Source organism: Phaseolus vulgaris, chromosome 2 (assembly GCF_051622355.1).
Source record: "Phaseolus vulgaris cultivar YP4 chromosome 2, ASM5162235v1, whole genome shotgun sequence".
NCBI lineage: Eukaryota > Viridiplantae > Streptophyta > Magnoliopsida > Fabales > Fabaceae > Phaseolus > Phaseolus vulgaris.
In genome coordinates, this window is record NC_143499.1 from 45,425,526 (window position 1) to 45,446,987 (window position 21,462).

The window sequence follows — 21,462 nt, forward strand, 5'->3', positions numbered from 1 at the left end:
GATTGATAAACATGTTGTGGTTTATATTTGACTTATGCAAACTATTTATTCTTGATGAATCTAAAGGTATACATAGGACCCATGTTTTGTTATTTCAATATTTTTTGAAACTAGAAATTAATTAACGGATCTGACATGACATTGCCGTGACAACATATAATTTCCTTTTTGATATGATGAGAATTTACAATGAACTCTTTATAGAAATTAACATTACACACTTACACTTAAATTACATGATAATTAGTTGTATTAGCTCTCAATTTCAGTTCAGTTACTAAAAAAGTTATTAAATAATAATTAAATTTACTAAAAAAATTAATTAGTTACTATATTAATTAAATTAAATAAAATTTTAAAAACTAAAAACTAATTAATATTTATAGTAATTTATATTATTAATAAAAAAATATAAAATATATTTTTAAATTGATTATTAAAATTTTAACTATTAATATTTTAGATTCTAAATTAGTCTCTATTATTTAGTAAATTTTTTCTAATAACTAATAATTAGATACTAATTTAAAAATTATTTTTATAAATTTTTATTAATAATAAAAATTAGTTTAGATACTGATAATTTTTTAATTTATAAATTAGTGTTTAATTTAATAAAGTAATTAATTATTTTAGTCTTTAAAAATAATTTATAATTCAACTTTTTTTTATAGAGGGTTCTTTATGTCAAAATAAAGAACTAAAATTTAACCATTTTATTTTTAAAAGGTGAATTAATTTAACCTCCTTAAAACATAATTATTCAGCAAAAAAGAGATTCTTAAAATAGATTTTGACTTGTGATAATGTCTGCCAACTATTTTTACAGATAAAAAAAAGAGAATAATATGAGACGTGATGAACATGAATGGTTAAGTTTTTGGTTTGGTTAGTAAAAACAACATTATATTTCCATTATTTCATTTCCTTTCACACCAAACAAATGCATTATTGAGTGGTTGTGTTGTGCTGACTATTCTGCAAAGATTCCCTTAAAAAATCACGTTGTGATTGATTTTCCCAATCTAATAAAAAAAGCTTATTCAGTGATAAAAGCCAAGTCAATAGGCATTTGCAAAGGAAGAGAAATACCAATATGTTCCTTCTCTATATGTCAATTGAGTTAGTGATACGCATTTCACTTTATTTATAATTTTTCCTCATATAATTTTTTTTTTTTCATTTTTAATTGACACATAAACTAAATTTAGTTTATAGATTTTTTTTTTCTACAAACTTTTATGTTTACATAGAATAGATCATCCCAACATGATCTATATAATAGGACAAAACATGTCCACATGAGAAAAAGTAAATGACAAACAATCATATAGGAAAATGAATCAATACAATAATTATACTCTTACATCTTTTTCAATAATTTTTTTTTATTATAAAGAACTTAACCTATTCATTAAATGTTTTTTCTCAATTGTGTTTTTTTCATTGTTAACCTTTAAAACTGGAATCTAACTTATAGGATTTAAGTATGTTAGCAAAGAAGAATTTAACTTATATGACTACGCTTCCATCTAATTATAACTTACAATCTATAATAAGATTTATTTAAATGTACTATGATGATTGGTAAGTCACCTGAACTTGGTTAGTATTATAAATTATCTGACTGCTCACTTGTGATAACGAAGGTTGTGGGATAGTACGTGACCGACCGACTCATGGCGACATTCATGGGTTGACAAAGTCAGTAAAACTATTCCATAATTAAAGGCTATTTAGTGTAACCTTAAACACAAACCAATCTCCTTCACCAACGAAGGTCCATTGAGATAATATAAATAACATAGTTTCCAAGAATCAGGTACGTAATTATTTACAGTACTCTAACAGCCAAGAGTCAAGTCGTTTACTGACTTGATCGTCGAAGTGCCTTCTGCAAATACCACTCGAGTCTGTGTTCTCGAGCGATCGCGAAACAAGACGAGAAAGGGAGAAAATGTAGTAAAAAAAGATGATTGAAGACTGAAGTGACCGACCGACAAATGTCTCAAACAATAGTTCTCTGAGTCTCAATATCCGGACGAGAACAATAAATTTTATAATAAAAAATATTATGAAAATCTTTAATTAGCTGATAGTATCAAATTTATGGCAGCATCCGTGTATAAAAAAATAAATAGATATGAATATTACTTGAAAAAAAGGAAAGTAAAAGATACTCATTCAAAACAAAATATTGATTACATTAAAAACATACACATTAATTTTCAATTCAACTTATAAAGGAACACATGTTGATAAATTATGATAACAGAAGGTATTAAAAAAATGTAAGTGACAAATGCATGTGCAATATTTTAACATTGGATTTAAAAAATAGAATGGAATAGAATGTGTTTAGGGTTGCAGCGGTGGTGTGGGTCCAATGAAACACTGATAAATAGAATTTTATAAGTAATGGTTTGGTTGGGTTGTGTGAAAACGGTGAAAGTCACAGACATGACCTGTGCCTTTTATTACGCTGTTTGGTTATCTTCTAAGATTTTGTTCAATGTGGTGCCTACAAACAACATGCTAAAATATTATGAAAATAAACTGTTCAAATAATGTAAATGTTGTTGACCTTAATACCAAAAATTTTCCAACACTCAAAAGTTAATAAAAAATTAAAAAAATATGTAAATATTTAATAAATGTATCCAAATAAATTATTACTAGATATTAAAATGATCAATTTGTTATAACAGAAATTAATTTTTAAATGATATCAATCGAGGATAATATATAAAAAAAATCAATAAATATAAGTTAATTTTAGACAAAAAAATAATTAGTTGTTATAGTGACTAAATTAAAAATTATTTAAAAAATTAAAAAAATTATTAGTTTCTAAATTAATTTTATTATTAATAAATAGTTTTTAAATTGGTATCTAATTAACTACCCGATTTTAACTATTATTTATATTATAAATTTGGTAGTTAAAAATTAGATAACAATTTAGAAACTATTTATCAATAATAAAAATTATTTTAAAAACTAAAATTTTTTTAGTCTTTAAAATGGTATCTAATTTAGTTAATATAACAACTAATTATTTTTTGTTTTTATTCAATAATTTTCTTGGTGATACTTTTAATATTTTTTGGTAATACATGTAATTTTTTATTTATTTAAGTAAATAGTAAAAAAAGTTTATTTTGGATTGTGTTTTATGAACAAAATAGTGTATGGATACTCTAATTTGTTTTTGCTATCTTTTATGTTGTACAACGAGTCAATATTACTTGTGAAAGATTAAACCTACTAGGATATCTTACTCAGGTAATTATTATCAAATTAAATTAACTAATTGGATATCTTGGTTATAGCAATATGTGAGAATAAGATAGATAATATACCGTAAATTTATATCTATATTTAATACAATTGAGAATTAAATTAAAAAAGGACGAGAATTTTAAAAGTATAGATAATTAAATTTATTTTTTATAAAGATAACACGTGTTATCACATAAAAAATATAAAAAAAACATAGAAACTAGACCAAATTCAGATAAAAAAAATAAAGAAACTTACTATAGTCTAAGTTTATAGAAATTTTTAAAAAAAGTTAAATTAAGACAATAAAACAAGCAAAAGTCTAAATTTATAATTTAAAAAATAAAAATAAAAATAAAGATAATAAGACAAATAAAAGAATATTATATAAGACAAGGAAGAACTAGTAAATCCCAACAATTCAATAAAAATAGTCCTAGTTTGCATTTCAACAGTACAATCATTTTGAATTTTCCCACTTTAATTTTATGTCCATATTAAAGTTTCTTTCATGTTACCTTTACGTTAGATTAAAGTTTTATCATTTGATCATTGTGCATGTGCATTAAACAAAATGAATGAGAATTGAATTTTGTTTGATTCCAATTTACGAATTGAATACCTGGATGGAATAAATCAAGTACCCAATTTAATTAGCATGTGACCTTTGAAATGTTTCGAAAGATTTTATCAATCATTAACCCATTAGTAGAATCTTTGTTAGAATAACTAAAAAAGTATCATGGTTCTTACAATTTGCAACACAAATAAACGAACTACATACATTTCAATCATTATCTGCTTTTTCACAGTTTTATAATATGTAAATCATTTAATTTTATAATTTTTTCAAAGTACTTTTCCAATTTCATTTTTTAGTTTTTAGATATTTTATTGATAGGTTAAATGTATAAGAAAGTACGGTCATCTTCTTAAAATAACTCGTTTTATTATTGGATTTTGCAAAAGAACGTTATCTTAATTAATACTTGTATAGAGAAAGTGGTAATTAATATTTGTATAAACAAAGTGGGTATAGATAGTTTGTTGTGCAATTGTTGATATGTCAGTTGACTCCTTGTTTCTTCTTTAAAGTCTTCTCTTTTATTCATAGGTACTCTAACAATCAAGTAAGTACGTACTTTATGTTAAAAGTATATCGTAAAAATTGGTTAAAACATATCTTATACCTTTGTAGATTGTTTATTTATAGTGTTTAGTCATGAAAATTTGTTGTGGTGGACTAAATCTATCAAATATTAATGATAAATAATTTCTAGCATGATCTATGATTTATTGGAAGATATATTGATATATTGTTATAAGGATATTACACGAATTCAGTTAGAGAGTTTCCATAATTATCATTTATTGAAATTCTTCAATGTCGAAATCGATGTTTATCCCATACCGACCGATATACTACTAACACTACATTACATAAAAATTAAAAATCTGAAAGTAAAATATGTAACAAAATTAAAAAGTTTCCTTATTTTTTTGTGTGATGTTTATTATAAAGAAGTGTAAGAAATTTAGATAAGTTAAATGGTTTAAATAAAGAAAGATATCCATTATAATAATAGAGTAGAAAATAAAGTCACTTTGAACAGCTCTTTCTGTGATATGATGGCTGTCAATGTTGTCCATAGCAAGAAGAGGTTAAGATACATATATACAAAGGCAAAGCCAGGAGTGTCAGCTAGCAGGGAAAGGGAAAGAGAAAGAGAAACAAATAAGTGCCAAGAGAGAGACCTGAAAGTGGTGTGAGTCACTGTGTGTTCATCAGAAAAAAATGGGAGGAGCTTCTGCAGATCTTCACCAACTTGAATCAGACATAGAACTAACTCATGCTGAAAGGACTGACACCAAGTTAGGGGCTTCAGAGTCAAAAGCTGCCAATGATGTTGGACTTGACAGTGGCATCAAATCTCAGGCTGAAGCTGAAGGACACTTTGTTGAGGTCACCATGGACATTCATGGTGATTCTGTGGCCTTGCACAGTGTTAAAGCTTTTGGGGGTGTTGATGTGGTGGAAGAGGAGGGTGAGAAGTTGGGTTTGACAGGGAAGAGGTTTGAGAAGAAAAAATCCTTCAGTGCCTCTGTGGTTCAGAGTGCTGCTATCCGCATGAAGCAGCTGAAGCGTTTGACTTCTTTCTCCAAACCAGCTCCTAAACACTTTGAAAGAACAAAGTCTGCAGTGGCTCATGCTCTCACAGGGCTCAAGTTTATCAGCACGACCGATGGGGGTGAAGGATGGATTAAGGCGGAGGGGCGGTTTAAGAAGTTTGTTGGTGCTGATGGCTATCTTCCTCGTGCTCGCTTTGCAGAATGCTTAGGTATATAACCTCCATCTTCTTACTTCAAATGACATGAATGTCATCAATGTATAGTAGTTTTTGACTGTGTCATTGGATTTGATTGTAGGATTGAACAAGGAGTCCGAGGCTTATGCAGAGAAGCTTTTTGATACTCTTGCTAGACAGAGAGGTATTCAAGGGGGGTCCATTAACCATATCCAGTTTAAGGAGTTCTGGGACAATATTTCTGACCAGAGCTTTGATGCTAGGCTCAAAACATTCTTTGACATGTAATTGATTGTTTTGGTTGATGTAACCATGAAGCATTTCTTTTGATTCCATGCAAGTATATATCACCCTTCACCGATGTTGACTTGGATTTGCAACGCAGGGTTGATAAAGATGCAGATGGAAGAATCACCGAGGAAGAAATTAAAGAGGTACAGTACAAAATCATTAATTCACCACTAACCGAACAGACTTTTCTTACTTTTTCAAGTTTGCTCAACATTTAAGAGTGGTATGAAATTGTTTTATCAGAAAGTTCTAGTGATCTGAATTTTCCCTCCCATCTGATTAAGAATTTCCTTTGATCATATCTGATGAATTCTGGTCTCAGATTATCTGCCTTAGCGCCACTGCCAACAAACTGTCAATCATTCAGAAGCAAGCAGAGGAATATGCAGCTTTAATCATGGAAGAACTGGACCCTGATGACTCTAAATACATCATGGTAAGTGAAATAGCCTAGCGTGCGTCTAGATTGGAAAAAATCCATTCAATGTCATAGAATTCTCCACTCAGCCTAATTGCTTTAACTTTTTTTACCATATTTTGTTGGGGGGAAACAGATAGACGACCTGGAGACACTTTTGTTGCATGGACCAGAGGAAACTACAAGAGGAGAAAGCAAGAACCTAAGTCGAATGCTAAGCCAAAAGCTTAAGCCTACATACGTGGACAATACAATTATGAAGTGGTATAGGGATGGCAGGTACTTTTTTCTGGACAATTGGCGAAGATCTTGGGTACTTGTCCTGTGGATTGGTGTGATGTTAGGCCTATTTGCCTATAAATTTGTGCAATATCGGAGAAAAGCTGCCTATGAGGTAATGGGCCATTGTGTATGCATGGCGAAAGGTGCAGCAGAGACACTTAAATTGAACATGGCTCTCATCTTACTACCTGTTTGCCGAAACACCATCACCTGGCTCAGGAATAAGACCAAACTAGGTGCTGTAGTTCCTTTTGACGACAACATCAACTTCCACATGGTAATTTTCACTTCTGCTATCTCCTTCAAGACAAGGAAAAGAAACATATCTATTTCAATTAACATGCTTGGTGGATTATGGCAGCTTTCACAAGTCAACAAGGTATGAAAATTAGTAGTATAAATAATGGTGTTTTTTTCAGGTAATAGCTGTGGCAATAGCATTTGGTGTTGGTGTACATGCCATCTATCATCTTAGTTGTGATTTTCCTCGCCTTCTTCATGCAAGTGATGAAAAGTACAAGCTGATGGAACCCTTTTTCGGAGAGAGACCATCAGATTATTGGTATTTTGTCAAATCATGGGAAGGAGTAACAGGGATTATAATGATTGTGCTGATGGCAATAGCTTTTACGTTGGCCAATCCTGCATTCAGGAGAGGCAGGACCAAACTTCCCAAACCCTTCGACAAACTCACAGGTTTCAATGCCTTTTGGTATTCTCATCATCTCTTCGTCTTTGTCTATGCCCTCTTGGTTGTGCATGGAATCAAACTTTACTTGACTACGGAATGGTACAAGAAAACGGTTAGCACCTTCAGTTAACCCTCAAGTGTTTTGACACAGCTGTTTTGAGTTCATATATAATGGATTCACGTGCACTTATTATATTATGTGTTTTGTAGACATGGATGTATCTGGCTGTTCCCATTACCATTTATGCATTGGAAAGACTCACTAGAGCACTGAGATCAAGCATTAAGTCTGTCAAAATATTGAAGGTATGTATCAAACAATAAAAATTCGATTATTTACTACATCAAGAAGCACCTTGCTCTACCATTATTACTTTTGGCCAAGGTTAAAACGTGTGCATGTTGTCAACTCTGAAGGTGACTCTTTATCCTGGAAATGTGTTATCACTTCAAATGTCAAAGCCGCAGGGGTTTACCTACAAAAGTGGACAATACATGTTTGTCAATTGTGCTGCTGTGTCTCCATTCGAATGGTTTGCATTTCAAGAACCATCTTCTAAATGAAAAGTCTTGTAAGTAATCTTTATTTCACAAAAAATCTAATCATGTTTGTTCATTGTTTATGCATTCATAGGCATCCATTTTCCATAACTTCAGCCCCTGATGATGATTACCTTAGCGTTCACATAAAAATAGTTGGTGATTGGACCCGAAGCCTGAAAACCAAATTCTCACAGGTGAATTAACAGTTTTTTTTTTTCTAATCAATATGTGGATTTATCATAATTAAAGAATCTATGTTTTTGGTTTCTTTCAGGCATGCCAACAACCCCTCAACGGGCAAAGTGGACTTCTAAGAGCAGAGTGCTTGAAAGAAGATAACAGTTCAGTGTAAGCATGCTCTATTTTACTTTTCTAAAGTAGGCAATTTTGATAATGTGATCGGTAACTAAGCTAAAAATTATAATTTGACATTTCATAAGCTAAAAAACAAATATAAATACAGTTAACTGAATGTTTGCTAAAAATACTGATCAATTTAATAATGCTCTACAATGAAATTTCAGAACTTGAATTTAACTATTTACTAAATTATTCAAAACTTTCACAATCAATAATTTCATGTCAGTAAAATTTGTTGAATACAAGACTTTAAATCTCACTGGAACTACTTTTAACTAAAGCTAGAAACTAATTTACCACTCAAAATACCTAAAATCCCTTCACCAAATTTTATTTTATTACAGAAAAGTACAATTTCAATAATTGATGTCTGCTGGAGAGCACAAAACAAGTTGGATTTGAAATTATTTAACAAAACATTAACGTCATCGTACAGGGCATGTTTGTCTGTCCATTTTCGTTATGTGGTCAATGACAGCCATCGAGATTTTCAGGGCAACTTAGCACATGCTTTGGAAAGTGTTAGGTGAACATTTTAGAAAGAGATAACCAAATTTTGAGATCTGTTTGAAATGTGTACATACTCAAATAAAAATAACATATATGTATAATCATATATAATATGCAAGTACTATATATATATATATTAAGTTTTTGATGTTGAAACAAGAACATAGTATATAGTACTAACACATTTGATATATTTCTTGTCTGGTCCCATTGAATTTTCTGTCATCATTAGACTCCCCCCACTCTTCTCTTTCACTGTCATATAGGATGGTAGTGAAAGAGTGATCTCTATCAAATAACAACTGTGCCTATTTATAGTAAAATTCACTTCCCAGTTTGTCTGTTATCTGGACGCATATTTGAAAATTTGTGCATGCAAGTTAAGTTGTCAGTTCATGCATATTCAGGAGATACTGAAAATTACGTAACTCTGACCCCAAAAGCTAAAATAAGTTTTTTTATTCAAATTTTCTTTCATCTCATAAAAATCAGTCTATATCTGAAAGATTTACTTAAAAAAAAATACCAAAAGTCTGGAAGAAGAAGATGAAGATGATGGGGTTTTATGGGTTCAGATCTTTCCCGAAAGTGCTGGTTGATGGACCATACGGGGCTCCAGCACAGGACTACAGGGAGTACGAGGTGGTTCTGCTGGTGGGGCTAGGAATAGGGGCTACCCCAATGATAAGCATTGTGAAGGACATGGTGAAGATGTTGAAGGAGATAGAGGAGGAAGAGGAGAGGGGAATGGAGGAGGGAGCAGCAGGAGCAGTGAAGAGTGATGATGAGTTCAAGACAAGAAGGGCATACTTCTACTGGGTGACCAGAGAGCAGGGTTCCTTCGACTGGTTCAAAGGGGTGATGAACGAGGTGGCGGAAGAGGATCGAAAGAAGGTGATCGAGCTCCACAGCTACTGCACCAGCGTCTACGAAGAAGGTGATGCTCGCTCTGCTCTCATTGCCATGCTGCAGTCCATCAACCATGCCAAGAACGGCCTCGACATTGTCTCTGGCACTCGCGTGATGTCTCACTTCGCCAAACCCGATTGGCGCAATGTCTTCAAACGCATTGCCCTTAACCATCCACATGGTCGTGTTGGTACGTAACTCATGCTTACAAATACCACTGTTTCAAACCCTTCAATAATTGCTGCTGCTGCTGCTGATTTTGACATGTTCCTTTGAACTCAACACTTATCATTAAATTTTGACAGAGATAACATTGTTTTGTTTGTGTGATGCAGGGGTGTTTTACTGTGGGCCATCAAACCTCACTCGTGAGCTTCGTCAGCTGTCTTTGGATTTCTCTCACAACACATCCACCAAGTTTGATTTCCACAAAGAAAATTTCTGACAGGATAAGAAGTGAAGGATGTGGAAGCACCTTATTAAAGTTGTCCACTATGAAGAATGTTTTGTCATGTTGTTGATGGTCCATAGGTAAAGTTTCTACTCATATGGTTGTTTAAGGATGAAGGCAAGAGGTGGTTGAATGGTTAGTAATGAGTTGGTTACTACCAACTACTATACTAAAGGTGTGGACTTCTGCTTGGATGTGTCTCAGTGTCTTTTACCTGTGTAAATTTTTAAGAAAATATCATCACAAGAAGGGGTTTTTATTTTTTATTTTTTTTTCTCTTTTGTAATCCTTGGAGAAGGACCTGGAGAAACTGGAAAATAATACAGAAGGGGGAATAATTTGTTCATCTGGAATATGCACTAAACAGTTTGTATTAATTCTCTATGTCTTCTAGAATATTTATATATGTATACAAAATGCTAAATGATTGTTTAAATGAATTATTTATTTTAATTTTGTCACTTGTTCTAATACTGCTAAAGGTGTTAAAGTGAATGTTTAGTTTAATTTTGAAAATCATACCATTAATTTCTCTTATGTAAACACCAATATTTGTACTATCTATTATGACTACTGAATGAGTTTCTTGTGATACTGGTTATTCGGTTTAGGGTTTTGGCTTTCAGAATAAAAAAATTATAACAAAAACTAATTATAATATAAGTAACTAATATTTTTTTTAAATGAGATTAAGAGAGTATTAAGTCTTTATAGATTTGAGATAAAACTATAAATAAGTGAGAACTTCAAAAATAAAAAGTAATAATTTTCTTACGGTAATATCCGTAATCTAAAATATTTATCACTAATTTAAACTTTGAGTGTCTTTATAGATATCCAAACTAAAAGATGAGGGGACTAAAAAGACAAAATGAAAATATTCATTTAAATATAAATATAGTTTCAAGTTTAAGTTTTGCAAGTGAAAAAAAAAGTGTGTTTAAGAAGTTATTATACTAAAAATTAATTTTATTATTATAATTAAATTGTTAGCATGTTTTTGTTTTTGTTAGTGTCATAATACAGATGATAGTAGCATACAATTAGTTGTTTTATAGATAATGATAGATATTTTAAAAAATTGCTTTTTTGACAAATGCCTCTTAATCACTTTTTCTTGCTTTACTTTATTTTATTTTTTATGAGGAAAGCAAAAGAACACATTACGTGTTGAATTATGCTTGCTACGTAGGGAGTGAATTTCCCTACCTACTGTGACAAAAGGAAAATGAGAAGTGCAACGTTCTTAGCAAGTTTATTTAAATTTAAAATTAGTTTTTTTAAAAATAAACTGATTTTTTTTTAATTTTTAAAACAAGTAAATTGTTATATAAAAAAAATAAAAAAAATGTGTTTATTAACAAGCTCTTAATTCATAAAAAATAAATACAAATAAATTAGCTCTTATAATTGATTTTATTAATTTTTTAAATTGGTATCAGTCGAAAGGATTCATTCCCTGTACTCTTTTAACTAAATTTTTTGAAATATTCCCATTGAAGTTTTTTTTTTGTAAACATAAATACTTCACTTAGAATAGTTCTTTAAATTTCTATAAAGAGGAAGAACATATCCATATAAATTAGGTAAACAAAAATACACACGAGAGAAGTTATTCCTCCTCGAAATAACGTTTGCAGTGTGTGGAGAATTTAAACATGAGTTCAAATAAAAAATATTTAAAGGATAAATTCTATATATATTATTTAAACACAATGAACGAGAGTAATAATGAAATAATATATTACCCAAAGTTAGGCATACTAAATTTCTATAAGGTTATTCCATCTGGAGAATTCTTTATTATCGCTGTAACAAAAATCGTGGTGATCTGCATTATGCAAATAATGGAGGAAATAAAGAGAACTATCCATTGACACTTTTGGAAAGAGCTATCGTGCAATGCTGATTAATAGAAGACTACTGCAGAACCAAATTGACAAGTTTTATTTAAAATTTGGTATAAAGAAACTAAAATATGAAGTAATCTTTCGTAACTCATTTAGATTCCCTCTAAGATATATTAAGATATTATTTAAAGTACTATTTTCTTTAGAACTCAAACTTCTATTATGATTTTTAAAAAAAAAAGATATTTGTTGAATACTAATATTTAGAGGTGTAGTTATCTTACTAACTAACACATATTTTTAAAAGTTTGTGTAGTGGGAAAAGAGACCGTGAAGGAAATCTTCACTATTTTTTTTTGGATATTGAGGGTTGGACGAGTGCGTAGCTCATCCATATTGGCGATGGTTTTGCATATAATATATTTAAGAATTTCACTAGATGGAGTAGGAGAGTATGTATGACCATCTTCGTATGTAAATTGAAGATGTTGGTAGATGCTTTAACAAATTGGTCATGTATTGTTAAAGATGTTCAGTATTCCCTTGTACAACATTGTGTAGAGAGTCTGAGGTTACCGTCATGAGTTTGGCAGTTGACAAATTGAGCTAAGAACCTTGTAAGAAATGTGGCAAATGAATCTATGAAATAAAATTTAAAGGTTTTGAACCGGATTGCTCATTAATTTTAAGAATTAAAAGTATAATTAAATAACAATATAAATATATATATATATATATATATATATTACTTTAATGGCTAAAACATTGCATTTTTCTTATTTGCTAGCTTTAATATATGATTTTTTTTAGGGCGCTTCTTCCTCACCTCCATATGTTGTTCCTTATGTTTTTTATTTCAAAAATTCCTTATTTAATAAAGTTAAATATATGAAGTTTTGATTTAGTATAGTTTTTCTAGAAGTTTTGATTTAGTATAGTTTTTCTAGAAGTTTTATTAAAATAGGAATTAGCTTTTGAATTATGTATTTCAAAAATCTTTTCAAATTTAGAATTAGTTTTCAGATTACATAATTTATAATATAAGATTTATGTAATTTAAAATATAAAATATATATGAATTATATAATGTATACGTTAATCTCAATCTGAACAATATAAAAGAAACTTTTAAATTATATAATATAAAATATTATTATTTTTTAAATAAAAATTGGATTATATAATCGAAAATTTAAATTTTCGAATATATGAAACTTCCAAATCTAAAAATGTTTTGAATAATGTAATCCAAAATATTTTTTTTTTAAAAAAAGGAAGAAAATTCAAATCAGTGACAAACTAATACGAGAAAAAGAGGGAAGAAGTGTTAGGATGAGATAAAATTAAAAAAAAAAGGAAAAAAAATGTGTAAAATTTTAAAAGTTAATTTTTTTTTTTTTACCAAAACAAAAAGGTACTTCACATTTAATATGGAATGCCGCGAAAATGTATGGAGAATCTGGAGATATATGGAGGTGAGGAAGAAATAGCCAAAATAAAAGTCTGACTGAGTGCAACAACTCCGAATCCAAAGGTTCGGTAGACTTTATGGTTATTCCAACCCACGAACACTCATGTTTAACTGTTGTTAGTCTAATAGTCTCTTTAAGACATTATTTTATCAGTATGTTTATTCTATTGATAGACTTACTGATTAAAAAATCTGCTAATATTCTCAGTAAGCTTATCGGTAAATCTAAGAATAGGTCAATCAATTTATTTAAAACCTTAATATAAAATAAACTTTTAAGCAAAATAATTCTACTCTTGTATACTAATAAGCTTTTCAAACAAAAATGAACATTAATTTTAAACGTTTGCACATTTCGTGCGCCTTAAAAGTTGTTCGTTATATTATAACGAAATCACTTGCAACAGAAAGCAGAAGAGGAAAGAAATAAACGAAATCACTTGCAACAGAAAGCATAAGAGGAAAGAAATAAACGAAATCACTTGCAACAGAAAGCATAAGAGGAAAGAAATACACTGACCTTATTGACTTTCTGAAGATACATACGTGGAATTGCCTTCTTTTTATCTAAGTTTCCTTTTTAGCCTCTGGAAATTAGGTTTTATTAGCTGGCTGCCGACAAAGACTTGTTCTGTACCTTGAGTTGGCTGAAGTGGTATAAGAGGCTTCTTTATGGGCACACTGCTATTTTTCATGCAACTTTCATTTGAACTAGGTGAGACGATCTTTGCTTTTAATGGCCTCGGAACCTCCAATCTCTCCAGAATCCTTGAAGTTTCCCTGTCTAGCTGTCTATTATTACCCTCTCCCGGTGATACAGACGCATTCGATTGACCCAACTTGGCTTTGGACATACAAGATGGAGAGTACAACTTGGGGTCTTCATTTACAACCAATTGCTTCCATTCTTCTGTAATACAATCCATGGTTTTGTTTTCTTGATCCGCTATATCCAATGTCAAAGTTTCGTCATTCACTATGACACCAGTGGCTGGTTCTGCTTTACCGATCACCTCAGACGAAGGTTGTTGAGTTGAGCTTGGTTCCGATAATGAACCTTCTAATTTAGAAAACATTGACCTACAGCATAGTGAAATCATAATTAACTATAAACATGAAAATGTTTAGGCAACTACGAATAATCAGCTAATCAACTAGTTTGCTAACATGGTTCATTTAGAAAAAAACGAGCTAAAAAGGAGGTCTTGGAAGAAAAATTAAATTTAAGAATTCTCCAGTTTGTTTAGTAAATAACTATCCACAAAAATAAGTCTCAGTTGCTATATTTGACAGCATTTGTTCAAAAGGAGAGCTCATCCTATTGTTACTTTTAATTCTTTTTGAAAGAAAGAAAAAACACGTTGTTTATATTTTTTTTTAGAGGTTATTCTTGTCCAAAGGGTGTTCTTAAGTACATGCACTCTAACACGTCAGCTGGAAGTAGAAACTCACCCAAATTGTAGGCTTTCTTTGACAAGCACATTTAGTTTTTGATGAAAGCCTCTTTCATGCAGCAGTGGGTCATAGTCCGTTAGATCAATCTGCAAGCAAATTTTTCCACATTCCAAGATAGAAGGTGCTTATTGTAAATATTTAAATGATTCAATTCAAATTGAACATCTAATATTTGTTAACATCAAACAGTTCAAGATTCTGTAGAAGTTGGAGAATTAGTGTTTCCAAAAACACAAGATGTTAGTAACTGGCTACTTCCTCGTACTAGAAGAAAATTTTAAATCATGAACAACCAAAATTTTTTTCTTAGATAAATTCAGGCATCTAGAGCTCCCAGCAGATTGAGGAACAAATATGGAGTAAAATTCCATTCATGAGGATGAGGGGTACAGTTATTATCTACAGTATGTCAATGGAGGTGAAAACACACAAAAAAAATGCCAAAGATATTTTAGGAAAATGTTTGAATTAACCTTTAGCAAACAGGCTTGAACAGAGTTCTCAATTTCCTTATTTATTGATGAATCAACAGATCGATTGTCAGGAACTCCTAGGAGTTCTTCTGCCCCTGCTAGACGCTGCATATTTTACGGATATTGATTACAGAGTTACAATTGAAAGTAATGGATCACCATCGAATATATAGGCCAAAAAAATGCATATTAGTGCAGTGGAAATGAGGAATGGCACTGGCATGATTACCATTATGCTATTGCGTGTGAATGTGCAGAGAACAAGAGGGATAAATCAGCAGCAAAAAAGAGCTAGTTCTCACCCTCATAAGCATTGGTCCAGTCTCTGATGGCTGCAGAATATAATAGGTATGACAAGGAGCCTCTGCCATTGTCTCTAAATCATAATTTGAAGAGCATATCAAACCTTGGTTCATGGAGTGTAGAAAGCTGGAAAGGCCTCGAAAAACTGCTAAGTTATAGCCATAATGGAATGTAAACTTTGTGAATAATTGGACCAATATAAATTGAATGACAGTAATGCAAGAGTAACAAGCTAAATAGAATTTCAAAGGGGGTGGAGTTTATACAGACGTTGAACATTCACGTCAGACTGATCAGCATCATCAGAAGTGGTTTCAATCACATGATAAGAGGATGATACCACAACAAATGGGGACCCGATTATAAGACCTGCATACAAATTTAAATGAAGATCAATTTTCTATATGGTGGAAAAATATCCACGGTCTACCAGAACTTGCCTAATCAGTCACAGTAGAGTTTAGACAATATAATAGATCTACCAGAACTTGCTAAATTTAATTCTCCATAAAAGAGCAATAAAATTGATAGGAAATATAATTTAAAAATTTGAAATGAAAAGAAGTAAAGAAAAGGATGAATTGAAATAATGAAGACGTTTCCTTCCTCTCGAGTAGACTATTACCATGAATTCTAGACAGATCAAGTTGATTGTGCAATCAATCAATCAAGAAGTTCCTTAAGGGTTGCATTAAAACCTCCGTTTGCCTTTAACAGTTTAATTGAAATGGACAAAAAATAAATCCTTGTTGCATAATGCTATAAACTGAAGTTATAAATGAAAGACCGTAAGCAAATACACACCTTCATCAACAGATGCCAAATTTATCCTCTCAGTTACATCAATGTTGATTGGTGAAGTAATTTGCAGGAGCTTCAAGGAATTATAGAACGAAGGAAGAAACAGAATAGTTTTTTCCCCAACTCGAACAGAATTTTCAATAACATCGAATGTTTCCAGATTGCAGCCAGTGACTGAACAAGAAAGTCTGTTGAATTTTTTTTCAGCATCCCCTAAAGGAATGCCATGGCATCTGCATGTCTGTGCATGAACAATTCTAATAATTAATGCCTCATCCTTTTCCTTTAAATTAGTGGAACAAAAAACTAAAGTGAAAGAAAGTGAGATCTTGTGTAGATACTAGATAGGCACAACATTCAATTTTAAGTGACGTCAAAGCAAGAAAGGCAGAACCATTTAGAAAACAAAACTATTTTGCATGATTACGTTGTTTTGTTGTTCGTTATGTTTCAGATAAGGTTTTTTAGTGTTGTGATATAGGTCCACTTGATGTTATTGAGGACATAACTTGTCCCATTAATAATCTTCCCAAACATGGATAGTGGATCCAGGTTGCCTCTGGATTTATGAATGACAACCAAAATTCAGCCTTTAGATCGCTCCAACAAGTATATGCAACTAATTTTAGTGCAATATATTCATTACAATATTGTCATAACTGTATAAATTGTTTTACTGTAATAATACAACCTTTACGTTCCCTGCTTAAGTTGCAAAGCTTACGTGACATTCAAAGTTGACATTTAAGAGTACCGATTATGACTATAACTCTAAAACCGTTTTACGAGTAACATACATTTGGAGAAAATCAAACAGCCTAGGCTAGAAGTAAGTTCATGATAAGCAACCCGTGGTTTTGTTATCTTTAGAATGGTTATTCTCATAATGGATCCATTGGGCCATTCTTTTAGGCAATAATATATCACTAGTCAGTAGCAGTCACTATTTGGTGTAGATTAGTTATTTGGGGCGTCATTATGGCTATTCTAAACTAAACAACAAATACAAACTTGTTACTTTTCAATTTAAAAAAAAAACTATGCGCTAAAATTGGTTTAAGTTGTCAGTTATCGTGGATTGTAAGCGCTATTACCCGACACTGCCTGAAGTTGTTGGTTATCGGATTCACTAGTGCAAACAGGTTGCAGAATATATGGTTCACAGATTCAAAAAGATTGTCTTTGAAGATGAGGCGAGCTAGCAGCGGCTCCTCCATGTCATCTTTCAAAATCTGCAGCCATTTCTTAACCAGGCTGTGGAATACTCTGAAATCTGCAATTTTAGACTCTTACCATAAACTTCTCAGGTTCAAATTTACTAAGTTAACTCGTTCATTGAAAAAAAGATTTTTCTTTTCTCGTGTTTATCAAAAGCCAAGGATCAAATTCTATTTCCAAAAGGGATTATATACTGAATTAAAGTATGGTCATATCATAACACATTGTGTGTGAGAGTACTTAACCTGGGATATAGGTCTGAACAGAGCAATTATCAAGATGAGAAGTGCAACGACGAAAATTGTTGATGTTTTCACGTGTATCTGTCAGGTGGCTTGACTTTTGCTGAAATACAGCAAAATCAACTGATACACATTTATCTGCAGCATCCTTTTGGAAAAATAAAAATAAAAGTTAGCTTTTGAATTGAACAAAAAAAAGTTTATCACACAACATATAGCACAGAATCCATGCCATGAATACAAGGACTCACCATTAGGCTCTTCTGCACTACAGAGTCCACATCTTCAGGCAAGGTCGAAGTTATGATAATTACTTTTCTCTCTATATCTTTGCCTTGCCACGAATACAACACTCGTTCACTCAAAACATTTGAAATCATTAAATCTGATGATTAATCATCGAAGCAGTCAGTGCACATTCTGCAACAGAATGGAAAAAAAAAAAATATGCCTTCAGAGAGAGTGTACCGGAAACGTTATCAATATCAGGCTGAAAAGCATCGTAGGGCAAGTTGTTAACAGCATGGTGGAAATCACGTAGGATGAAGTTTCCTACGGGATTGTACGCGATCATCAACTACAACACCAACAGATTCAGTTCACTCTTTTTAACTCGCTCGCCGGGATTATAACACATCCATTTCTCATGCACTCGAAATTATAAACCAAATCAAGAATTAAAAAAAAAAAGGTGACCAGTTCGCAAACAATACCTCATCAGAAGAAGATAAACGATCCTTGAAGACGTAGCACAAGCCGATCTTATCGCCGAGCGTGGTCGATTTGCGCTCGTGCGACTTGGACGAACTCGAAATGGCGTAAAAATTAGCTAGTTGAAGCAGCGACTGAAAATTGTGACACGAAGATTCAGAAATCGCAGATCTATTCGGAATGGTGCTATTGCATGTTTGGATAAGAAAGCAACGGCTAAAAGCATAGAAGTTGAGATTATAGCAAAGACGAAGTTTATTGTGCAGGTTCTAGAGCCATGGCTGTACCTGCTTTATGTCTCTTAGCAATGGAGGTGCCAAGCTCCGCAGATCCAGAACGAAACACAACTGAACCATTTCGCCTCTTCTACTATCTCTCTCTCGTTTGGCGCCAAATGTAACGGAACCCAGCTTTTTAAACTTGAAAGGTCGCCTCATATTAAGAAATTTCACAATTTTATTTAAATTACAATATATTAAATCTAATTATATTATTTGAATAAAATATAAAGTATTTTAATGATGATTAAATGCAAAATTTTATTTCAATTTTAATATGACCAGTATTTAATCATTTAAAAATATCAGTCATATTTTTTAAACAAATACCGTAAAATCTTGTTTCAACTAAACAGTTAGTTTGAATTATAGATCAGTTTCATTTGTTCAATACGATACTTTGCATTGAATTCAAATAATTTAAACAGTAAAAAGTTAACCAAGTTTTGTTTTAAGGTTAAATTCATAATAAAAACATACTTTTCCACTATTTAGATGGCATTTATTTTAATAGAAAAATTGATTTTTTTTGTTATGATAAAATAGCTCTTTTTTATAGAATTTTTTTTTAAAATTCTAGAAATTTATAAGAAAATTTTATTAATTTGAACTTGTAAAATTTTAAATTTTGTCTATAAAGATAACAATTTAAAATTATTCTTCTTCTCTTATTTTGTGATCTCCTATTGGTTGTTAATTACGTTAATGCATTGACATCAACTTACAAATCTCGTTGGATATTGATTATTAATCATTGGCTTCATATCAATTCTTTGAATGTTGTAAGCGGATGTTGTAATTAAATAATAGATAGTTTTTTTCCACTGTCAATTGGGAAACTTTTAGTGCATCTTAATTATTATTGTTTTTTTGCCAATGTTACATAAATGATGTTTAGTTAACCTTGTCAAAAAGTCAGTAAAAAAATAGCTTTGACCAACAAATTTGAAAATAATAATTAAAATAGTGTCAATCAAAATAATTATAATTCACATTAATTTATAAATAACACTGAAATTAACATCAATTTACATTAATAAAAAAATAAATATATTTTTTGACGATAATTTAATAGAAAAATATTCTATATCACATTTTAATACTTTTTAATTAATAAATATTTTTAATATTAAAATACATTTTTGATGATAATAGAAGTAGTCCATCCAAATAAATAAATAAAACATTTAAATTTTTTTTATCCAGAATAAATTTAAAAATAAACAAATCAAATTTTAAAAATCAAATTTAAAGTATTTAAATTAAATTTTTTTAACACTAACAAAATAGTAGGCATGCTTTTGAAGACACATTAATACAAACAAGACCAAGCACATTAATTGGTTAAAAGAAACTGAAAGAAAGCAAGAAATCATCATATCACAAATGTGTAATCAAATACTGCTATAAACCTGCAGTTTTATAAGAATTATTATAACCAGTGGCTCAATAATTTATTTCAGTGAACAAATTAAGAGGTAAAAAAAAATAAAAATCTGTCATTATCCTTATTTTTGTCAACCTAAGAAGCAATGTTTTTCGCCTAAAGAGAACTGGTCCACAAATCATAAGGTTCTTCTTAGAAAGAAAAAGTTATTAGTTTTTTTTTATGAATCCTGGAAGCTGTTGTTTTCATGGTTTAATCCAAACAAAAGTATTTCTGAAAAAAAACACACTCATGATCAGTTCAACGCAATCTGCGACTTTTAAACTACAAAAAGTAACTAACTAGAAAATTGCAATAAATTTGTTTTACCAATAACACCATCTAATGATATATAAAGAACTAAAAGTGATAAATTTTTATTACAATATTATCTTGTATCTTGCTTATCTTGTTTATAATCTTGTCACGCCATGTGCTAAGAAATATGAATATATAATTCTACTTTAGAAGGCCATGATCTTTCAGGGAAACCCAGAAAGTACTTTGAAAGTGATCTCATGATTATCAATTTGAGAATTCCAAACCAAACAACTAGACACATTCGTTTGAAAACGAATCATTAAAACCAAAAACAACATGATCTTTTAATTATTCAATATCCAATAATCAACACATGTAACCTACAATGCACAGATTTAGTTGGATTATTGCCACGCCAATGTCTTTACAGTTACAAGATTTTGGATATCACAGCCAAACAAAAGGGTTCACCTTATAAACCAACCAGCAAGCCGTGGAAACATTTTCAGACTTCTAAACCTGACGAGTTGCATCGAATCGGGTGAGTCAGCGCAGGTTCTTTGTTGAGAAGAGAACTCGTTGGAGAATTCCCTACAAGAATCATATCGCGCATAACCAACGCTTTCTGCATGATCATGAACGACTTTTTGCGTTGAAGTTGCAGGTTCCTGCATGTAATAATAGTCGGGCACGTTCATGTCGTGGGTTAGGGCAGCCCCAGAAGAAAGACATTGGTATTGCTTGCGAGTCTTGCGTTTCTTGATTGCTCTGAAAACCAGAGGTAGAAGACCCTCCATCTAATGCTTATAAGATATATATGCTTCTTGTTTTGGTTTAGTTGTGAGAATTGGCCAAAAGGGTGTAGAGAAAAGGAGAAAATATTGGATATTGAAGGCTTTAAAACGGAGAACTAAGCAATTGGGGTTCTAT

General features: G+C 31.1%; 3 protein-coding genes across 4 annotated transcripts; 1 reads left to right on the top strand and 2 right to left on the bottom strand.

Moving 5' to 3' along the window:
• The first annotated feature begins 4,889 nt into the window (after positions 1-4,889).
• Positions 4,890-10,504, top strand: RBOHA (respiratory burst oxidase homolog A). Of its 2 annotated transcripts, XM_068614608.2 has the most exons (12): positions 4,890-5,621; positions 5,710-5,872; positions 5,974-6,022; positions 6,202-6,315; positions 6,434-6,856; positions 6,999-7,382; positions 7,481-7,576; positions 7,688-7,803; positions 7,905-8,007; positions 8,088-8,161; positions 9,259-9,782; positions 9,928-10,504. In XM_068614608.2, the coding sequence occupies exons 1-12, from the start codon at positions 5,078-5,080 to the stop codon at positions 10,035-10,037; spliced, it is 2,700 nt and encodes an 899-aa protein (XP_068470709.1). In that variant the 5' UTR covers positions 4,890-5,077; the 3' UTR covers positions 10,038-10,504. The 2 variants fall into 2 exon arrangements, with proteins under 2 accessions (XP_068470709.1, XP_090155158.1); XM_090299032.1 differs by lacking the exon at positions 4,890-5,621 and having other exon boundaries at positions 5,710-5,772.
• A 3,359-nt stretch (positions 10,505-13,863) lies between these two features.
• Positions 13,864-18,951, bottom strand: LOC137809807 (uncharacterized). The gene is made up of 12 exons (XM_068610880.2): positions 18,855-18,951; positions 18,570-18,701; positions 18,325-18,433; positions 18,108-18,241; positions 17,860-18,004; positions 17,491-17,669; positions 16,400-16,637; positions 15,866-15,964; positions 15,595-15,740; positions 15,293-15,397; positions 14,817-14,905; positions 13,864-14,444 (listed from the first exon to the last, which is right to left on the bottom strand). The coding sequence occupies exons 1-12, from the start codon at positions 18,921-18,923 to the stop codon at positions 13,928-13,930; spliced, it is 1,962 nt and encodes a 653-aa protein (XP_068466981.1). The 5' UTR covers positions 18,924-18,951; the 3' UTR covers positions 13,864-13,927.
• Positions 18,952-20,851: 1,900 nt separating this feature from the next.
• LOC150029196 (uncharacterized) lies at positions 20,852-21,462 on the bottom strand. The gene has a single exon (XM_090299041.1). The coding sequence runs from the start codon at positions 21,327-21,329 to the stop codon at positions 21,000-21,002; it is 330 nt and encodes a 109-aa protein (XP_090155167.1). The 5' UTR covers positions 21,330-21,462; the 3' UTR covers positions 20,852-20,999.